Consider the following 22,486-nt stretch of genomic DNA (forward strand, 5'->3'; position numbering starts at 1 on the left):
CATCCTCGCCTTTTCATCCAGGCCCGGGGTTGACCTCGGAGCTTCGGGATCTGCCCTGTTTGCCACGACCGTGGAGAAGAGAGGCGAGACGCGAGGGTGAAATCGGTCGTGAAGAGAGAGGAGACGATGATGATGAAGGGCTGTGGCAGTATTTCTGAGCGTTCCCGCTCACCCCCATTATGTGATGCTTCCTTTTCATACATTTTCCCCAAGCGTCCCAGTGACACGACAAGAAGTCGACCTCTGTCTTTAGCTCTCTGTGGGGTTGGGTTCCATTTAGGATCAATCAGGAATGGAAATGTTCTTTAAAAAAATGAATTATACCTCTGCTGCCCCACTTGAAAATGTTATGCATGCACATTAAATCACATTAACCACATGTGATGCTTCACTGATCTTTATCCGTCCCCTCCACAAGCAGACCAGAGCACAGCGTTAGTAGCAAGACCGACACGACTGAAGCTGATAGTGACTCGGTGTCGCGCTCGAGGACACTTCAGCAGATTCAATTAAAAATTCCGTTCGATTATAAATTTGCTGTTGTATAAAGAGGAAACGTTGTGCCGTGCAGTAAAATTCTTAATCTGTGAAATCCCCCCCCCCCAAGAACATCACAAGTCACTAATTATTTCGAGGGGGGAAAAAAAGACAAGACAGAAACACATAGTAAATACATATAGTAGTGTGGAAGGGACTGGCTTTCAACTCATCATTCAACTCCTCTGTCCAGAAGAATTCATCCAAGACTTAGTTTGCTAGATGTTCGTGTCTCAGACATTTTAAAAAACTAGACCAAACAGGCAATTTGAGAATCATGGACACATCATTATTTTTTATGTTGATTGGTGTTAACAAACCGTTGCTTATGTACACATGTGAGGATGATGGACGGTATATTCATTCTCTTTTAGCTCTGCTGTTGTCTCTGTACCAACTCCTGAGGGAAACTGCTCTGCTATGTTCATGTTTGGATTCTGAGCCGGTGCTGTACAGTTGGGTCTTTAGAGCTTGTTGTTGTTGTTGAAAAACGGCTGCATGCTGTGACCAAGCACATCGCCCTGAGGGCGGTGAGAGTGAACCAAAGCGGAAACGTTGCGGCCCAGACAGTCTAAAAAAGAAGGTGAAAATCTGTAAGACGAGGGGAAATGCAGATCCAGGCGTTGTCAGTACAGGTGACCTCTTTCACACTCAGTCATTTTTTATATCGTTATAGTAAAAATGTTCATAGATTTTAATGTATAGGCTGTACAGTACGTCTCTATCGATTATGTCACTTGCCGGGGGAAGTCAGATATATCACTAGAGGAGGTGGGGCCCGCACGAAATCGTTAAACCAGTCATTAGTAATGATCAGCCGGTTTAGAGGAGATTTGACTGAGCTATTTGCACACGGCTTCAGGTGATGATTGAGCCACAGCCTCCTTCATTCATTCATTCATTCATTCATTCATTCATTCATTCCCTGGGCCCCGCGACAGCTTTATGGCCCAATGATCCACAGCATAGTGGGGTCAAAGGGCCTCGCTGCGGTTTAGCCGCAGGTCACCGCAGGAGGGTTTTTGGAGGATTCACGCTGATTCTAAAGGAGGCTGGATTTGTGGAGCTTAAAATTAGTGTGTGTGTGTGTGTGTGCGTGTGCGTGTGTGTGTGCGTGTGCGTGCGTGGCAGGAGGTGTGGTAGGTAGTGGGTGACGAGGGCCAAGCCGTAGCTAGAGGCGCCATCTACAGATGGGGAAAAAAATGTGTACACATCTGCCACGAACTGGCTGCAGGGTGAGAGGAACAGCAGGTCATCACCACATGTGGGTTGAGCTGGAGATGATGGTGGTTAGGTTTTTTTTCTTTCTAATTAACGGCTGTCGGATTGTTGCAATTTTCTTAGGAACTGCACAGAGAAAGGACGTGAATATGAGCAGAGTGAGCCTAAGAGGAGACAAAAGAAGTTGGAGAACATGCCGCGAGTGGCTGACAAGCTTTTAAGACGGAACTGGAAATATCTCGAAAGTGTCCGCCGATGCGTGAAGAGATCTGCAGTCAGAAGTCGGGAGGGAGAGTGGAGACGGAGAGAACGGAGGGAGGGTTTTGCTTTTGAAATTTTAAAAAGCACCATGTTTAAGGACGGTGGCTTGTACGGCGTCAGATACAGGTCAGTTTTTTTGTGCCAGATGGATATGAGGAAGACTCAGGACAGAGGAAAGATGTTCCTCAAGGCTGCTGATTGATAAAATAGTTCCCTGTCTTTGGGAGATCCGTCCATCTGTCTCCCTGTCCGTCTTCTCTGGGGAGATTTATGTCCCGCCGTCAAATCCTGGACACCCGCCTGTCAAACACACGCTCCAGAGCCTATTTATAACCAAACTCCAGCTCACAAACACTAATGAGCCCCTGGGTGACAAATGGGTTTGGGAGGACACCTTGCTCACTCTGACTTCCTCTCATCCCATCGCTCATCCAGCCCTTGGCCCCAAAGCCCACGACGTCTTCCTTAAATTTTCCCTATGTATAAACCGCCTCCTGACCCACTTCTGCTGGCTCTTCCTCCACTTTTCACTGGGGTGCTTTAGACCTTTACACCACTATCAACCATCAGTTTGTCTCCTCTTCACCAGCCCTCCTTCCGCCGCCAGCCTCTGCATTCCCATTTTGGTCTGCGACTCTCGCGCTGATCTTTACTTAGCTTCTCTCTCTCTCGCTCTCTGTAGCTTCCTTTGTCTCTTAGTGTCCCTCTCTGTCAGTCTCCATCTCTGGTTGTGAGTCAGTGCTATACTGGATTAGCCATGGGCTGCTCTGCCAAGTGCTCTGGGGGCGCCGGGGCAGAACACTTACCAATTGTCAGATTTCCGTTTCATCGAGCCAGCAGGTGGCAAAGATGAAAGAGGCGGAACAATCACTAAAATAGAGACATGTCTTGACATCTCTATTAATATTAAATGGCGCTCTATTCCTACTTTTACAGAGACAGTTCCCTACAGGAGTCCTGCTTTTTTGCTCCGAGGGCGTGATAGCCAGGCTTATTGTGCATGTGTCCAGAGAGGCAGATTTCCCATGGGCGGGATCGGCGGCGTGAGGCAGTGCAGACTGGAGGAAAACATCCAATCCAACGAGCCCTTGGGACTCATCATAAATGTCACGTTTACTTTGTTAAATGTTACTCGGCGCTCCGAATATCAGGGATTGGGAAATGTTGGCAAGTGTGCACCGGTGCCCCGCAGCTATCGATCCCACTGTAGAATACATTATGTGACCAAAAATATAGAAGCAGCACGGTGTTACCTAGTAGGAACTAGGGCTGTCACTTTCTATTTGAAATTCAAACATATATTCAAACGTGGGGGGTGGAGATCATATTTGTACTGTAATAGCCTGTTCAAATTCAAAATATTCAGACTTAGGGTCTGAAGTAATTTGCTTGTGATCCAGCACAGGGTGCTCACTATCAGCTTGACCTCATGCCTTCTGGACCTTTAGGTAAAGCAAGCAAAGCCGCGCTGAGCGGACAGTCACGACACCAATGTATCTGAGAAACAGGGTGCGGAGGTATTTTGGGCTCTACACCGTAGATGGCAAAGTAACAAACAAGGATGGCGCTTTGTCGACTTTGTACAAAGCAGCTGGCTCACTCTTCAACGTCCCAAAAATCTGTGGGCTCACCGGCCGAAGGAGGCAACACAGGCGGGCGACTGGAATAACGTCGAAACACAACCACAAACGTGTTCAACCCCGGTTTAGGATGCGTTCAGACCGAAAGCGACGTGAAGTCTTGCGCCGTGAGAAGACATGCAAAGTCGAATGCAAATTTGCCTCATTTGCTGGAGTTGAAATATTTGAACTTCAGTGGAATATTTGCGTGATGCCATGTCGCGAAAGCCAATTAGCAGTGATTTCCTCTGACGTCATTGTCGTCGGTGTCAGACGGAGGCCGTCCGATATTGTCTCTGGTTGTGTTTACACGCACAAGTAAATGTAAAGGATTCAGTGGCCAAACTTGCGTGAGTAAAGAAGTGCGAAAATTGGTGCGAACGCAGCATGACTGCCTGTTAATGTGCGGTACAATTATATTTAGGCCTAAGTGACTTACTGCTGTATAAAAATGTACATTTGATCTCTTTAAGACGCGTTAAAAAATGGTGTTTGTTTGTGTGTCATGACATATTTACTCAAACTAGATTTTTGGAAAATGTGACTGCCCTGGTAGGAACATTGTCCTGCATATTTTAGTAATAATTTTTAATAATCATATGAAGAAGTCGACTTTGATCAAATCCTGCTTGATGTTTGAACGCTCCTAATGTTTCCCCTGAAAGAGGTGCGCTCGGCCAAGGGAATGGGAGAATTTGTGTTTTCACGGCGCTGTTTCCCTGACAACATTACTAGAGTTGAAAAAAAAAAAAAAAGTTGCCTAAAGATACATTTGAACTTTATTCATCTTTTGGGGTTTGATTGATTTGCAATGCAGCAGTCAAAGAAAAGTGTCGATGTGGCAGCAGCAGCAGCAGCAGCAGCAACACTCACTAATCCTCGTCCTGCTGCACTAAGCCATTTAGGAGTGAGCCGAGACACCGAGGTTCGCCTGCGAGGAGACAGAAACCTTCGCTGCACTTTTTCTTTAACTTTCACCAACATTCTCAACACATTTGTTTCCATTTAACTTCTCCTATGCCGACACGGCTTTCGTACATCTCCTCTGTGGACTGGCCTGTTTGGTTGTCTTTGTAACACAAGGCTTGTCGGGGCGATGTCTCTGTTGTTTGTGTTGTCGCAGTGGGCGCTGTGTTGTTGTGTTGGCAGTGACAGCTCGTTAACGTCTAACTCGTCATCTCCTTCCTCCTTCCTCCGCCAACTGGCTGCTCTCCCCTCCGCTCACCTACAGCACATCACCGCGGAAACCCACGCGTCCATCTGTACGGCCGCCCCGCCCCTTCACCTGTCCCCACCCTAACCCAAATAGGATGGTCAAAACACATGCATCACCGGTGGCGACTGGGGACGAGGGAGGGAAGGAGACATGGCAGGGAGGGAGGGGAGGGACGAGGAGAAGGAAAAACAATGTTGCTTTAATAAGGCAGAGAATGAGGTGATACCTTTAATGCATGTGCACAAAAGTCAATGGGCAAACAATGAGCCTGCATCTTAACATAGACACACACACACACACACGTGATGTGGCATACATTACTGCATGGCTATTAGTGCATATGGACGAATGTGGCTCATAGAAGGACAACCAATCAATGATACACACAGGAAGAGGGGGAAGTGATGGATAAGCCGGATTTGCTAAATGAAACTTGTTTGTTCGAGTCAAGTAGGGTCAAGGTTACACAACAGTGCAGAATGTGCGACTGTAAGGACGCGGAATAATCATGCAGGAAATGCAACATGCCATTATCATACTAACACAATTCTGTGAAACCAAATAACAGCATTTAGCAATTATTTATCACGAGTTGCCCCCTAAATAATCTACTGTGTGCTGCTGCTGTGTGAATCCTTGCTGGAACAACACACTTCAAACTTTAAATAGAAACTTAAAATGTAGATGTGAAAAAACTGCAGTGTCCACAAAAATAATCCCAACACTGTCTAACTGGTTATTACAGTATTCTGAAAAAAACAAGTGCCTGGTTCACATAGTCATGAGAGTCATAAGACACCAAAAACATTAATGTTGCAGAAGTGAAACATTGAACCTGGAGTAACTTAATGTAACTTACATATCTATAACATTACTATATCATTGCAAAAAAAAACTTTGTCTCCTGCCCCAGGGTCGACAAATGAAGCCTCCCACAACAAAGGTTCCCTCTTTCCAGCGATGTTTTTTTTTTTGTTGCTATCATCCATCCAGAAAAACTCAACATAATTTGACTATAAATTATGACCCTTAAATCATAAGAATAGAAATTGCCTCAATCCTCAATCTCACTCTAATTCCATAAATCTTTTCTCTTCAGGGAGACCAGTAAATTTCCTAATTCCTAGATCTTTGACTTTTAATTAAAAACTTATTTTTTTGTACTGAGCAACAACAGATAATTTTTCTGTATGGAGCAGGAAATATATGCTCTGAATTATGCACTCTATTAAAAAATAGAAGATGAGAATTCTCCAGGGGACGTCTGTGTCGATTATGAACTCCCAGCAGGTTTATACCTATAATGTGCAGCCCTGCCATGAATAAAACCATTTTGAAACGCACCATATATATCTCACAGTAAATGTAATATACAACAAATGTTGCTTCCCAGCAAGAAGGGGTTCGACCACAGTTTGCCTGCGTGGGATTCCTCTGGGTATTTCGGCTTCCTCCCACGCTCCGGAAACATGCCGCTTAGGTTAATCAGAGCCTCTGAATTTGCCCCGTAGATGGGAAACGTTTGTGTCTGTATGTCAGCCCTGTAATGGCCCTGGCGACCTGTCCAGGGAGTTAACCTGACAGCGTCCGCTGGGATTGGCTGCAGCGAGTAAAAAGTAAAGTTTAGTTTTTTGAGGTCGCGGCATTTTTTTCTTCCTCCCTCCTCTGTGACAGAGACAAAGTGGCAGGCAGCAGAGGCTGTCGGGAGATGTGGAGGCAGAGGGCGGGGCGGCAGTGTCGCGGAGCTTCCCCGCTGCACAATTTGCGAGGGCCCCCATGGGAATAGTGAAACAAGCAATTACTCTGACATCCCACTAGGGACTGCTGTGTGCCGCTCGTCGCCAACCGCTCATTCCTGGAGCACAACAGGCTCGACGGATCCCTCCCCCAACGGGCTCAGGGTCTCGTCTCCGATCGGTGCCACGGCTGTTACAATTACCTTCAAATAAAAAAGATGGCAAACTTTGCATTTGTGAATCTGCTTCAACATTTCTGATCTATCTGTCCTCTCAGATCAGGGTTTTTTTTTTTTTAATCCCAAAAGAAATTTTCTTTCAGACATGAAGGAGTTGAAGTCTGAGTCTTGAACTTCACAGGCTTCTGTGGTAAAAAAAAAGAAAAAGAAGCCGTTTCCTGCAAGGCAGTCGTAAGGAAAATCCGCCGCCTACCTCCAGTCCTCTGATTCTCTCCGTTTGTCTTTTCTGTTTCTTTCTCTCCGAGGCCAGTTGACAGAGGGCAGAGTTTCTACTGTGGCACACGACGATCAGCATCACAACACAGATCTGAGCCCTGTTGACTCGACAACTTGTAATCTCCTCTGCCCTGCGTATGCCGCATCTGTCACTGGCTGTGTCATACGTGTGTGTTAATGTGTGTGTGTGTGTGTGTGTGTGTGTGTGTGTCTAACTGCAGCTTCTAAAACAGCTGACCCGTTGCCAAGGCAACCGATCTGCAGCGACAGTCCGCTGTCATACTCCTCTTGGCTAATGACTGGTTTCCCTGATTGATCCCTTTTATTTCTTTTTCAGTCTCTTGGAGGTCATTTTTTATTTTTCGGTGTGCATCTTGCTCTTTTAATTAAACCCCAGTTCTGGCAATCGCATTCCAATTAAACTGTCAGGGTAATTCCAATGGAGGAGGAAAAACTGCCCATGATTGTCTCACGATTTGGAGGAATGGTAGCAGAGTTTTTACGAAGGCCTGAAAACTGCACTGAAGCAGCGGCGTAACCTTAATATTTTGCTTCCCGCTGCTTCCGGCTTGTTTGCCTTTGTCGTCTCCTCATCATCCCTCTCTGTGTGCCCTTCACTTTAACCTTTTGCCTCTTTCACCGAGCCCCTCGGCTTTGGCCGGGTTTCCACGGTCTCAGCTGGTGCTGCATAGTTTTTAGTGCTAATCGCCTGGTGCCCGGCTTCGTCTGCAGCCCAGCCTTCCCCCCGCATCTGTCAACAACGAACTCGCCACCTGTGTGTATCAGTAGCCTCTCTGCATGCCTGTTAAAGTCAACTTCAGACGAAGCTGCCACCGCCTATACGGCACTTTAGCGTGTGTTTTAAAAAAAGTCAAAATATCAAGGTTTGTGCATTGATTTAATATCGAATCAAGCAAACAGACTGTTACGAAGCCATTAAATGGTGATGTTGCTGTCGCAGTGAAACTCTGTGCCAGGCGTGCTTTTGTCTCGGCAGCAGATGAACTCGCGCTGAGCTCATTCTTTCTCAGTTTTCACCGCTCACCGTCGCTTCTGTTCGGCTCGTGGAGCTGAATACATTCGCTCTTTATCGCTCTCCCCGTGTCTCTTTTTCGCCGCCGCTCCTGCCCGTCCGTTCCCGGTAGATCATTTAATCATCCGATGCGAAGTGATAAATGAATTTCAGTTTGTAATGCAATCCACCACTCTGATTGATAACCCCGTGGCCGGGGCCCAACTAATCTGACAACAGATGTGCTCCTGCGGGAGCGCGCTCGCCGGGTCGGCCCGCTTGGCGCTGTCTGATCCAAGGATGGCGGCATGCTAATGCTACGGGAGGCTTGGCAGCAGGAGTGCAGGCAACAGATGCAACTTCAGAGCCAGCTCGGTAATCCTGCCCTGTAGAAGAAGTTACTGTAACAGTGCAGCTGAGATCCTCTTATTTAACCAGCAACGATGACAAGATTTACTGCAACTTGCTCCTCATTACACGATCATTAGGGGAAAAAAAAACGTAGGCTCCCAATCCGAGGCAGCACAAATCGGGCTTTGGCTTTTGCTTCGCTGAAATTCTATTAGAACAATATTAATCTCGTTAAGGGTGTTCTTTGGGTGCTTAACAACAACTACGAGAAAAAAGAAAGGATCCGCTGGAGTCGTGTGTGTCTTTGCCAGTGAAACCCGCCAGTTAATAGGGTTTTATTTGGTATCAATAAATAATATCCAAATTTGAGTGAGGTCTTTAATGTTGTCGGTCAGCCTCTTAACTTTAAGTGGCCATTTTCATTACCGTTCAGCCTTTGCAGATCTCAGAGTTCGGTTTGTAATTGGAGAACGAAGAGGAGGAGTTGAACGTTCAGTAACAGTAGTTTTCTATTTTCAGCAACTCTTGATACTATTTATTTAATCCATTATCCACCATTTACGACCGTAGCAGCAGAATAAGATGGTTTCCTTTCCTCCCACTTGTGAGAAAACACTTACATCATTCTTAATCGTGTACATGCAGGATTGTACACGCGTCGAGCTTATTACATCTTTCTATGTATCTGCTGTTCTTTTTTCCCCCAAGGGAGCACTTTAAGAAATTTATAATATGAAATCTGGTTTCCTGCAGTATCTTCAAGGAGTCGTCCTGTTTTCTCGCACTACTACAAACAGATTGGAAGTTTTGACAGCTCTGGTTTTTTCCGACCATCGGTCTTGGCAACATGCCTGCAGCAGGTCTGTTGTGTAATCAGCCTGATTCTGTCAGCATGTCGGCCTCTGGAGGGGAGAAACAGACAGAGGCTATGACCTGTCCAGAGCCGGCTTAATGAACCTGCAGCCAGTGATGTACAGTAACAAGAAATACTGCCTCACTGGACTTACAGTATATATATATATATATCCTGAAAATGTTGGTCCATTGGTTTTCATTTTGTAAACAGTTGATAAGTCTTGATTCATTACGGGCAAGGTGTAGTAGCTTTTAATTACAGAGACATTTTCAAAGTTTTATTTAAACATCTTGAAATCACCATTGTTACCTCGTCAGCAGTCGTTTTCATTTTCTGGTGCTTGCTCTTGGCTTATATTGCCGCCTGTACTTTTGTTAAATAATGTGAATCCGTTGGCAAAAACGCGCCCCTTATGCTTTCATGTGCAAAACGGATGAAAGACTGCTGCCACGTTTCTACTAGTCCTCAAAAACTCCAGACAGCTCTTTAAAGCTGGAGAAATATATATATATATATACACATATAACTCTGGGGGACAGAGTGGTCCATAAGCTGATAGAAACACAGTCACCTGACATAAACTAAAAGTTTCTAGGTTTGGGCAATAATTCTCTGCGGGTTCATCATCGAGCAACCTCCTCACCCTTCGTTTTTTGATTAATCATTAACATCAAGCACACAGAGCGGAGCTTTAAAATATGCATTCCCATGACTTTATACCATTTTGTGACATAAAGATATCAAGGTAACGCGAACACAGTCCTAGTGTACACACACCAAACGGAAGATTCATATACACCCCCTGCTTTTATCGCCTCCTTCCTCTGGTGTTGCCCCCTCCTTCATAATATCCCTGCACATCTCATGAATATGCAGACACGCTTGTGTATCAGCTCCGATAGGGGAGGCTTCGTAAATCTTCTGTTCACGTTGACAGATTTTCCTTTGCCGCCGAAGCTTCCTTTGCCAAAAATTTCACTCCCACCGGTCATATTTCAGTTGGCGAATGCTTCGCTGCATTCCTCGCATCTGTATGTCTGTGGGGCTGCGCGCGCGTGCGCGTGTGGGGCTGGTATACATGTGCCCTGCTGTTAATAACATAGAAGCTATGGGATGAGTGATGACCTATTAATCCAGAGAGAATGACTATGGAGTCCTTGGCGGCTGTCACAGGGGGTATCTCTATTACCACTGACCTCCACCCGAGTGGTTTTCTGCCCCGCTTTTTATTGCTCACTTCTGTCGGGCGGCGAGACAGTACAGTACAGTACAGTACAGTGCAGAAGCTCGAATGCCTTTCAACGTCTGCACGTGTTTCTTTCACGTGGCTGTGTATTTCATGTGTGTTTTGTTTCAGAAGGGATGTGTGGGGACAAGCGAGCGAGCTGGCACTTGCTGATTGGGCGAGTGTTTTTTTCCTTCCACCTGCCACAGCCCCCAGTTGGCTTGTTTGGCAAGATAAAGAGTCGCGTTGGTTCGAGCCCTCAGGAAAGTCTTGCTCCTACGTCCTCGGTTTCGCCGCCGTGCCTCCGATCTCTCTCCCTTTCTGCGAACCCTAATTATTCTAATAAAGATCTGCTTTTCAGGTATTTTGTGTTTTGTTTGGTCAGAAAGAAGGGAACTTTTTTGGAGCTTTTTATTTTGTTGGTCTACTGGAGGTTCCTACTGTAAAAGGGGGAAATGCAGCACTTATATTTCTACAAAACTGTTTCAAATCATGACAGATATCTGAAAGAAAGTGTATATTTATAAAATACAGGCAGTTTGTGGTTGTCAGAGTTCGGCGTGTTTGTTCTGAGTATAAGAGAAACAGTCGGACGGTTGGATGGTGCCACTGGTGACGCCGTTCCCCAGCGCCGGCGTCCGCCTCTCAGGCTTTGTTCTGCCGCTGCTTTCATCACTCGGCTCCCCGGCCCAGCAGCGCGCTGCGGCGTGCTGCCCTGATGAAACCGTTAGCTTAGATCAGCGTGAAGCCCACACCGGGCCCTCTCTCACGCTGACGCATAGAGCCTCCATCTCCCACTGCTGCAGGATGAATTTTCACATGTTCAGATATGGGATATTTGTTTGTTAGCCGTATTCCTCTGTGGCAGCAGATTGGATGGATGTTTTTTGCCGATATGAAGAGGCAACAAGTGCAGTTGGGGTCGACTCTGGGCGCAATTAGATCTGAAGTTGCAGAGGCAAAAAGATGCGGTAGAGAAAACTGAATGCAGCATCTCATTCATCAGATCGGGTGTGGGTCTGCGGTTCCCTTACGGTTCTTTTCCTGCTTCATTTCCCTCTGCGCACAGCAGGTCTGCAGTGGTTGCACTACACTGCAGACAAAGGGACAATGGTGTATAGAGTGAGTTGGCCCCTTAAATAAGAGGACCTGGATTTAAGGTCTTTTTTTTTTTTTGTCTTACCAGCACCAAAGGCTTTTCTGTAACTGACACTTTAACCAGGAAGTGACATTTCCAGCATCGATCAATAACGTATCAGATTAACAATAATGATAATTACAATATTAATGGATGCTTGTAGATTGAGCACGTACGTCTGCAAGCGGTTTAACACAAACTGTCCGTGCCTCAGTATGCGTGAATTTGCTTGGCCATGTGGCAGTGGGCCAAGCGCATTACATCGCTCTGTCGGGGGGGTTTGTATTGTCCCCATTATATTCTACGGGTGAAGTTATTAACATTTGGACAAATGACTACAAGAATGTGAAGGTGTCATTGTAACACCACCTATTACAGCTCTTTTTTTTGATCTTTTGAATGCAACTTAGTGGCTCAGCTTTGAAGCACATCACTGATGCTTTTTGAACAGATTTGGATGTTAGATTAATGGCTTACCAGATCATATCCCAGTGTTTGAGGTTGTTTGATAGGATTTCCTGTCATGTAGCCACATTGCTGTGTGGTGTGAAACTGTACTCACAGAAGAACTGACACCTACTTTTGATCACTAATCCATCATTGCAGGAAAAAACGTTGCTTTTATTTATTGATTTTTGTTTGTTTGTGTGCTAGTGCTGACTTTACATCAAACAATTTAGCGGCATAGCATTGTTCCCCTTGATGGATCACCTTTTCTCGAACAACAGTCACATCTCTGAGAATGCCCTTATATTGAGATGGCGGCGGTGCGTTTGTATGTGATTTGGGAATAATCACGTAAAAACACTGTCATGCTGCTTTAAACCCCCGACTTAAACGAGTGAAGGTTAATTCATGCCGCTCCGCGTCTCCCTCCGGGGGGGGGGTGGGGGGGCTGCTGAGGTCTGTGGACTGAGGCGACTCCCGCCTGTGACTACCAGTCACGTTGCACCCTGTGGAGATCTGAGGTCCAGGCTGTCAGAGGGAGGTGCGGCTCTTTGATGTAGCTCCGCATGCAGCCGGGCCAATGGAGCCGATGCACGCGCTATCCAAACCGTCCTATACCCTCCGTCATCCACCATCTCTCGCACTCTCTTCCGTCCTCTGCCTTGTCTCCATCGAGCAGCCTCATTCGAGGTAACATGTTGCCCCCCCAGTGGGACAAACTGAGCAGCACTGATGTGATGAGGGGCTGGTTGGACTGTCCTCATCTTCTTCACACCCAGTGAGTCGCAGTGAAGTGTGCGGACTGACCCGGTTTAACAAAAGGCTGTAATTAAGAGGCTCTCTCACCCGCTACCCGACTGACGTTTTTCCAGGAAGAGACAGCCGGCCTTTACCGGGATGACAAGTGAAACAAAGAGATGCATTGTGCTTGCTAACTCCACCCGTCCCCTCTCGCCACCCCCACCCCACCTCCGCCTTTCCACCTGTCTCGGCCACATTTATATATCATCGCTAGGATTTATCCTCCAGTTCAGTACGCACATTTGCTGTGCTCCGTTTCAGACGGCCCCAGAGAGGTTGCCGTGGAGCCGTGGCATGCTCTAATTGCCAGAGCGTGTGCCCCTTGTGTATTAACGGGTGCCTTCCTGGATCCACGTTTCCTGCTGCGATTTCAACTCGGCTGCCTCCGCAGCGTCCCCCCCGGCGTTGCCCAGGGAAACAAAGTTTGGAGGTGGGAGGGAGGGAGAGGCCGATTAAAGATAGACAGAGGAGAGCAATTTAGGTGAAAAGATGGGCGGGCCACGTCTTATTGTGCATGTTCTTAATGGCCGAGCGGGCGTCCCCATCACCTTGTGCGGAGCGGCAGTTTGCCGTCGAACCTGTCAGTCTTGCAGGGCGAGCCGTGTGATTGTCTCGGCCTGTTATTGTCCAGCAACACAGACAACGCACGCTGACCTTCTTCTGATGGCCCGCTGCCACTGCACACCCATCAATTTCACCCCTTTTAACCCTCCTCTCCTGGCACACAGCGGCGCCTCGGAGCTTTCAGAGATTACCTTAATGGAGAGAGAAAAAAGTGAAATGCACATGCCTGCTGGGTTTATGTGTCTTTTTACCCGGAGCCTCGTCGTTTCAAGTGTATTGCGAGATCACTGAAAAGCGAGATAAGAGGGATGGAAAACAAAAGTTCCTCTTTTTTCTCAAGTTCAAAGTCTCTTTCGCTGGCTCTTCACTTAAAGACCGACAGTCAGAGCGTAGCCGCGTAGTAGAATTTCAAGGTCTGTGAGACGAGATTCACTTGGCAGTCCCTCGTCCCTTTTGAAGGATTAGTATCATGTTCACATAAACGGTTTTTAGAATGAATTAAAACTCAATGCATTTGCTATATTTATTTGCTCATTTAATACGGAGCATCGTGTGGTTTATTACAGCCTCACCAATAATAACACTAGTAATATTCAAGAAAAAATATTGTGAACCTGCAGCCATCAAGCTGGTTCTTGAGCTGTGACCTGTGGGGTTGTTAGAGGCCTGATCGGTTTTATAGGAGGCAACATTTAATCCTGCGATGCCCCTCTTCCCCTGCCAGTTATTTGTTTTAACTGTTCCCACTGGAGCGGAGAGAGTTACAGTCAGCCAGCAGCTGCAGGCCCGGTTGATTGCCTTACTTCCTGTTGCCTGTTGCCTTCATAGACATCCCGGATTTGCAGTTTCGCCGTTTTCACCTGCATCTGCTCGATTCAATTTTCCCCCCCACTTTCTTGTCTGGTTGATGTTCAGCCGGTCTGTGTCCTCCCCGTGCTGTCACAGCTGGCAACCCACAAGGAGGCCTGCCATGCTTGCGGTAAATTAGCCTGGGTATCAGAGGGGAGTAGTTCACCTTGCCTCTCCCAAGCATCTGCATTGCAACAGAGCTTCTGGTGAGGAGCCTGCACCACCAGACACTGAACATTGTTTTTATCACACAATTCCACAAAAATAAATACATAAAAGAATTCACAACACAGTAGCTTGTTAAAAAGATAAATGACTGAATGCTAAGTTTCACTGCATATGTAATCGTGATAATCTGATATGACGATAGGCATTTTCAGACGTGAACTCTGGAAAATGTCAGGAAAAAAATGCGTCTGGACATTTTCCGGAGTTTGCCGTTGACGTGTGATGGAACGCAGCGGGAGGTTGACCGAGCCAGACGAGTTCACAACAGCAGGAAAATCTCCGGCGCACTCTGCAGTGTCGGGGTAGAGCACACAGGAGGCAGGGCACGATGCGGACAATCATCATCACGCCCACTCGCTCGCTGTGAATTCCCCTGAGATTGTCCTGCTGTTTTTCTCTCATGGGCTCACTCGGACACACTCCCACAAAATTTACAAAAAGTTCTGAAAATGTCCTTAGTAACATTTGTGGAAATTTGGGTTCTCACATAGGGCCCCCTCTGGAGAAGTTCACGAAATTGTCCGGAGTTCAGTGCAGGTCAAAAAAAAGCACTGGAACAGACAAACAATATTTTTAAAACATAAGGTAAAGAAATGCATATCGCCACGTTTATGTAATCGATTGATGAAGACGGCAGTGAAGTAGTACAGTAGATCGTCACAAAACTCGCAATTTCACACTTATACACACTAATACAACATTTACTTTTCCAGGTTAGTGCTGCAGGCTTCGGTGCCTTTATTAATACAAAGTGTGTCTATAAAATGATGCAGCATTTATTTAATTTCTATCGTCATATGGTTAAAATCAGCAGCGCTGACGTGCAAACACACTCCAGAGTTGCCTGGACGGATAGTCCACTTCATCAAACTGCTGACATGTTCGTGTTTATTTACTGATCCAACTTCGTTTCCACGAGGCCTAACTGTGCACAGTCGAGTCTATTTAAATCACAGCTTGAGAGTTGAGACCATAGGCAGCGTCCAGAGAACTACGTTTATTAATTAGGTGCACACAAGTGATTACTGCCTGTGTGTGTGTGTGTGTGTGTGTGTGTGTGTGTGTGTGTGTGTGTGTGTGTGTGTGTGTGTGTGTGTGTGTGTGTGTGTGTGTGTGTGTGTGTGTGTGTGTGTGTGTGTGTGTGTGTGTGTGTGTGTGTGTGTGTGTGTGTGTGTGTGTGTGTGTGTTGATAAATGTTGTGGGAGGTTTGGCAAATACTTCTGCGTCACGGACTGAAATTACCGACATACTGTATATAAATAACTCGCTGAGGGCGTCAGAGTCTGGTGACTCAAAGTGAAGGAAGTTGCGAAGTATATGGCTCAGTCAAAATTCATCTAAATCATCTAAATAATTGTGAGGAGAATTAAAATAGTTGTTAATTACATGATATGAAACAATAGATTAAAAAGATACATTCCGCATCTTTGATATTCAATCCGTGGATTTTAGTCTTTAATCTGACTACTTTTGTTGCCAGAAGTTTTTTTGGTTTTTTTGAACCCCTGCAGTATCTTTTTCTCTGTGCAGGTCATTTCTCCTCCCCTTTGTTTGTCTCGCCTTATCTCCCGATGCCCACTGCAGCGTGCTCTTTTTTTATTTAGTCAGGTTAATGCTCCTGAGTGTGTGCCCTCTATCTCGGCAGTGCAGCCCAGGCCTCATTGGCTCGACCTCACAGATCCTATCAGTTCCGATTGTGGGCTCCCGTTGTCATTCAAGTCCTCCTATTATTCAGTTGATCAACAGGGTACCACCATTTCCTGGAGGCTGTTGAGCCTTTGTAGTTGCAGTTCGGCGTGCCGCAGACCCAGACTTGTTTGCGAACGCATGCTTTCTTGTGATAAAGGGGTCCACGAGAAACCCGCCCCATCAGGGCCCTTTTATGTAGGTTTAAAATGATGCCGGCGTTGCATGGGCTTGCACAGATTGTTTTGGCTCCCAGGTTTATTGTCTGCCGGCTTATGTGGAATGACAAAAGTAACGATGAATAACCTCTTCCCATTTTTTTCTTCTTCTTCTTACTCTCCTGCCCACACACTTTTGTTTGTGCCGTATTTAAGATGATCCCTTTGTACTAAAGCTTTGCAAAAGGCTATTCACAAATTGCAGTTTGGTAAGTTTTTCGGGCCGCATTACAACACCGGCGGTACGAAGAGTTCATCTCTTTTTGGCAGGTGTTGACGGTTAACTTTTCTGAGCATTGCAACTTCTCTGTGGACCTGAAACTTTCCTTGAATTGAACTATAAATGTTTGTCATATCGTTTTGCGGATTCAGCGCTTCATTCGCGTTGTTTTATATACTGGAGTCAGGCGGCACAGTCCACTCAGCTTTTCGCTGTTGTTTACGATTCTCGGTCACAATAATAAGCCATAGTACATAGGCCAGAGCTTTGCCAGCCATTGTAATGGGGCCCCCGAGTCAGGTTCTTGTTAGCTGATGCACAATAAGCTCCAGACTAATGAAGTGTAAACAAGAGATCCGGGAGGCTGAATACGAATACAGCCGGTGGCCTTTGGTTTGCAGCGTTACGCCGCGGCTCAACCCTAATGCCGTTTACCGGGAGAAGTCAGTCCATTCCGTCTCACCCCTACGCAGTTTATCAGCACATCGTAATGTAGTGGATGTAAGGGGCCAGGGTGTTGAAACAGTGCGGTATCTCTCTCCTGGAACGACCAGGGGTGAGAAGTGGGGTTCACGGCGGATGGGCAGCTGCATGTGGAATGATCGCAGACGCCGCTGCCCTTGACGGGCTTTTCCTCTGTGTTAGGGGTTCTGTCCAGCGGAGAGCGCTGCGGCCTCCTGCTCCGTTCATTAGAGGTCCATTTGTTGCTCCTGCCCCGAGGAGCCTCCCTCCGCTGCTCACTCGCTCAGCTCATCCTAATGCCACTGATGAGCCTTTAATGTGCAGATGGTCCACTTCATTCAGCCCTATTAAGCTGCAGCGCTTTTTTATTCTCTTGAATTGATTGGTATATTTTTTATTTTTTCCTACCTGCATAAAATCGGAAGTTTATAACGACATGATGATTGAATGTGTTGTGATTTTTAAAATACATTGTCTGTGTTTAAAAAAAAAAAGCATGATAATAGTCATTTACCACTCTTCAGGTAAGACACTTATTAGCATTCATGGCAAACCATTTCTCCATACGCTAACCCCTATGAATACATTATGATGCATAAATAATGCATTGACTAATTGTGATTCAGAGAAAGTGCTACAATTCCGAGATAGCACTTTTCTGATGGTCATGGTGACGATGTCCTGGTGCGTTTGCTCACACGTCTGTGCACAAACACACAAATTAATCCTTGGCATGTTTCTCTTCTAGCCAACGCCGGGGCCTGTTATCCTAAGCAAGGTAACTCACTGGGCGAATGGCTCCCTGCTCTTTTTGTAAAACACTCCATTTCATTTGTGTTGCTTTTTCTTTTCTTCCAGTCACATATTTTTTTTTGTGTAACCATACTGTCTCCTACTGGCTGCCTCTCCCTTCGTTCCCTGTGCGCCTTCCACCTCAGGCCGTGTTGTTTGTCAGTCACAGAACTGATAAAAGGCCAAAGGGCTGTCAGAGTGACGCGCCTCCTTTAGATATGGGCAGCAGAATCGAAAAACCTCCAGAGACGGTGAGAATATGAAATGAAAGAAAAAACAACAGAGGGTGTCAAAGGATGGAGGCAAAGCTCAGAAGGAAGGACGGGAGTGGGCGTGTGAGAGAGCAGGGACGGAAATGAAAGAGGTGCTTCCATGATGTTCCCACCTGACTCTCAGTCACTCAATTTTCTGTGTCTGGTTTCTGTCTGGTTCTTGAGAAAACAATAAAAGCCACTTAAAATGACAAGCAGGCATATCACAATAGAATATCCAGCAAAACAAATTCAGTTTGAGCCTCTTCCTTTTGATCTATTGCGGTCGCATTTTGCTTTTTTTCATTTTTTTCTTCCCTTCAGAACTTGAAATCAATAACTTCGCAGGGAACCGCTCCATCCTTGTGGCAAATAGTCTAACATCCCATCCCATTTCTCTCTCTCTCTCTCTCTCTCTCTCTCTCTCTCTCCCCCCTCCTCTGTGCCTTCATTTTTCCGCTCTCCTTCTCTCTGCTTCATTTGTTTCCACCTGTGCGTGCCTGCTCGGTGTGTACGTATGTCTCCACCTTGAACTCTTTCTGCATGACGATTCACTTCCTTTGTGCACACACTACTCCACCCCCTTCCTTCCTTCCTTCCTTCCGCCCTTCCTTTCCTTCATGCTCCCTTCTTCTCTTCTGTCCCCCCTCCCTTTAGATCCCGAGCGTGGTGGCAGTCACATGATCTCGACAGATGACTTGGAGTATCCAAGGGAGTACCGGACGCTGGGGAACAGCGCCCGGCGCTTCTCCAACGTGGGCCTGGTGCACACGTCGGAGCACCGGCACACCGTCAGCGCCGCCCAGAGCCTGGAGGCCCTGACCAACCTGCACAAGGCCGACATGGAACGCAAGCGGGACGCCTTCATGGATCACCTGAAGAGCAAGTACCAGCAGCAGCAGCAGCAGCTGCAGCACCCGCACCACAGCCCGCACCACAACCCGCCATCGCCCTCCCCCTCCCACGCCAGCATGAGAGGCACTTCAGAGCGCTCTGCACGTGAGCAGGTACGTAGTCCACCACCTCACTGTCAGACAACCATTTGCTGTAGGTACACATTCCAATGTCATTGTGAAATTGATGTTAATTAATTCATTGATGTGTTTGTTGGGCCTAGATTTCCTATCACTTTACTTGCACTTTAATATCTCTTGGAGATGGTACTTTCACTTAATTTGCTGCTCAGCATGAGCATCTTTCTTTCAGCTATTAAACGGGTCAATACTGTCTGTGTGGTGACGTCAATGAGAAGCTTTCCTCTGTTGCTCTGCAGGCAGAAGCTGCAGAACTTTACATTCAGGGCCAACGCTCCTCTTTTGTATTACGCACACGTACTAGACAATACCGTACTGTACACACTTATGCTCTGTTTGTGTGTATTTAAAAAAAAAAAAAAAGGTAAATTCAATGTACTGACATGACAGAAAAACACATCAGGGGAGAGTGTAGAGAAGAAAAGGGAGAGAGAGAGAGAGAGAGAGAGAGAGAGAGAGAGAGAGAGAGAGAGAGAGAGAGAGAGAGAGAGAGAGAAAGAGAGAGAGAGGGCAGTTGAAAGACAGGTGGAGTCCATAGTTGCCATGGTAACCTCTCCCATATATGGCAAGGAGGGATATCGCATTGCAAAGGTCAGGTTGTATGGAGAAGGAGCGATTGCACAATAATTGGGACAGAAAGGAGAAAGGGAATAAAATGAGGAATAGACAGTTTTAATAAAAAAGAAATTAAAAAACAAAGCAGCAGCTGGGAGAGTGGACGATCCAAAGGTGACGGGGCATTTTCCCCCACACGGGGGAAAGAAGCAGCAGAGCCCAGGTTTCCTCGTCGTCTCGTGGATGTGCAGAGCGTGGACGGCGAGGAGGGAGGGAGGAGGAGGAGCTGGAGAGGAGCAGAGCAGCCAGTCAAGCAGCCCGCTGCTCAATTAGCCAGCACCAGCAGGAGTCAGGCACCCATCTGCGAAGGAGTTAATCGGCTGGTGTTGTAATGAATTAAATAAAGAGTTTTCCGCCGCATGTGCTACTGGAGAGCGAAGAGAGAGAGGGAGATTGACTGAGGGAGAGGGAGGGAGGGAGGGAGGGTGAGAGCGAGGCAGAGGGAGGGAGAGAGACGGGCAGCCTGCACCTGACGGACAGCTTGGGATGACTGGAGTTGTGGACAGGCACAGGTGCACTGCAGGTGAGGAAGCTTAAAAACCGGGAGCCAGAGGCTGTCGTAGAGAGGCGTGTGTGTGTGTGTGTGTGTGTATGTGTGTGGAGGGGGGATAAGGACGTGTCAGCTGGGATTAGATTCCACGCCTGTTGTGTTTGTTGTGGTTGTTGTGGCGACGGTGTGCAGACGCTCAGCAGGCAGAAGCGCAGGCTAGACGATGTCTGAGCGGAAGATAGTAAAACTGAGCCCTCTTTGTGCATTTGTCTGGGTGAGCGTCAGTTCACTGTGCAGACTAGTATGGAATGCATTGGTTTTTTTACAAAAGAGAAGGAAAGAGACAAAGGCTGCAGTACAAACGTTGAGACACTAAACTGGACCGCGGGGAAAGACTGTGTGTGGCAAGGAGTAAGAATGATTGAGAGAGGGGGGCGGGGGTGCAGAAGAGGATGACGACATGAGAAAGAGACGGGTGGTGGAGGAGGGGTGTTGCGAGTGCAGTCTGCTTTACATGCTGGTCAGGTAATGCGGCGCTCCACTTCTGCGAGGCTACGTTCCTCCGTGGCCAATGAGCGCACACACACACACACACACACACACACACACACACACACACACACACCTCTGTGTGAATCTATACATTGTCGTCTTGACTTTGCAGCCATGAATGCATTTAGCCCCTCGGCCCCAAGTTTAATCTGACATCTCAAATGGACAATCAGTGACTCTGCCTCCTCGGGACTCGCAGCATATTTATTTCAATGGGAGTTGAAAATGTGAAATGTGAAAAAGTAGTGGAGCCTCAGTCAAGAGTGTCATCTGTCATTTGGGGGATTAGTGTGAAAACGACTGACGGAATAAAACGGCATTTTTTGAGTTGAATTACGAAAGCAGACGTAATGGACGAACTGCAGTGATGTTTGCCGGGATGGATAGAGGATATAGGGGAAGTGAAATAAGTCCATCTCCAGTTTGCTCTCACACCCTCACAGCTCCGTATTTGCAACTCAAAGTCCAAGTTCAAGTGTATCCGCCTCTGTCAGCAGAGCAGCGGTTACAACACGAGGCTGTGCAGCACGATGGTGTTTGCTTTACCTGAGAACTGTGAGCGAGCCTCGTCGAAGCAGCGAACACCGGCAGGGACAAGACACACAAGACCACAGAATCTGCGCCAGTAAAGCCCTCAGAGTCATGTAGGGGTTTGTGGGGAGGATAAAATCATTCAAATTGTCTGAACAAGTGAACGGAAATTATTTATGACGCGGCGACGGCGCCCCTGGGCCGCTTCAGTCAGCTCAACTGATTATTCGGGCGCGAGGCTCTGCCGGCTGGCCACGGTGAATGAGTGACTGACACACGACGAGGTGGTCAAGGCCGGAGAGACCTCATGTTTTATCTCATCTCCGACAGTGACCTAGTTTACCAACGACCTCTCCCCCCCATGCGTCCCACTGAGAAACAGCCTTTTGACCACTTCAGAGTAGAGGTGACTGTTTTATAGATTCGGCGCTCTTGTCCTGAAAAAAGAGCTCTTCCTTGGAGGTTGGTGCTATAATGCATATTTCAGTTTTGACACATTAAGGTTTATTTTTTCTAAAGGCGTTTCTTTATTTTATTGATGCACATTGGAGCATTTAATTCTCTGGACTTTGGGGGAACGCGTGGTTTTCAAAAGGACAGTGAACATTTTATAGCATTTAAAAAAGATATATATATATATATATATATATATATATATACAGAGCAACTTGCTCGAAGACAGAACGTTCTCCTCCGGGTCGAGATGAAACATTTCTTTGGTTTAGTTGAATTTTGAGGAAACAAATTGACCAAGATTGACAATATAATACAGTATTTGCAGAATATCAAATCATTTCAACCGAATTATTAGACCAAATATGGTCAATTCTGGTAAACCCATCAGGATTTGCCAGGTTGCTTGTTGAGCTGTGATACGCAAATGATTTACACCCCACTTTTGGTCCATGTCCATTGTAGCCGAGTGCCGCCACACCAGTGACCTCTCTGACACGGTTTCCTCTGGTTTGGAGCCAACTCCCAAATAAACGTTCAGTAAACATCAGTCTGACTGAGCAGTTTCCGCTAGGTTGGGCAAGTTGGGGGGAAAATACAGACCCAGTATTCGCAGGTATCGTCGCTCCAGCTGGAGAAAATAACGGATTATTACTGGGGGGTATT

The 22,486-nt window shown here is 46.7% G+C and overlaps 1 protein-coding gene across 10 annotated transcripts in view; it reads left to right on the forward strand.

Annotated features, from left to right (window-relative positions):
• Nucleotides 1-22,486, forward strand: part of si:ch211-278a6.1 (SRC kinase signaling inhibitor 1) — a 96,228-nt gene that overhangs the window by 42,250 nt on the left and 31,492 nt on the right. For 7 of the 10 annotated variants that reach the window (XM_047328109.1, XM_047328104.1, XM_047328107.1 and 4 more), the window contains exon 3: nt 18,803-19,152. In XM_047328109.1, the coding sequence (XP_047184065.1) occupies nt 18,826-19,152 (327 nt within the window). In that variant the 5' untranslated portion in view covers nt 18,803-18,825. Of the gene's footprint in view, nt 1-17,760; nt 17,881-18,802; nt 19,153-20,227; nt 20,318-22,486 lie in introns of those variants that run through there. The other 3 variants (XM_047328113.1, XM_047328114.1, XM_047328110.1) reach the window with 2 other exon arrangements.

Source organism: Scophthalmus maximus, chromosome 17 (assembly GCF_022379125.1).
Source record: "Scophthalmus maximus strain ysfricsl-2021 chromosome 17, ASM2237912v1, whole genome shotgun sequence".
NCBI lineage: Eukaryota > Metazoa > Chordata > Actinopteri > Pleuronectiformes > Scophthalmidae > Scophthalmus > Scophthalmus maximus.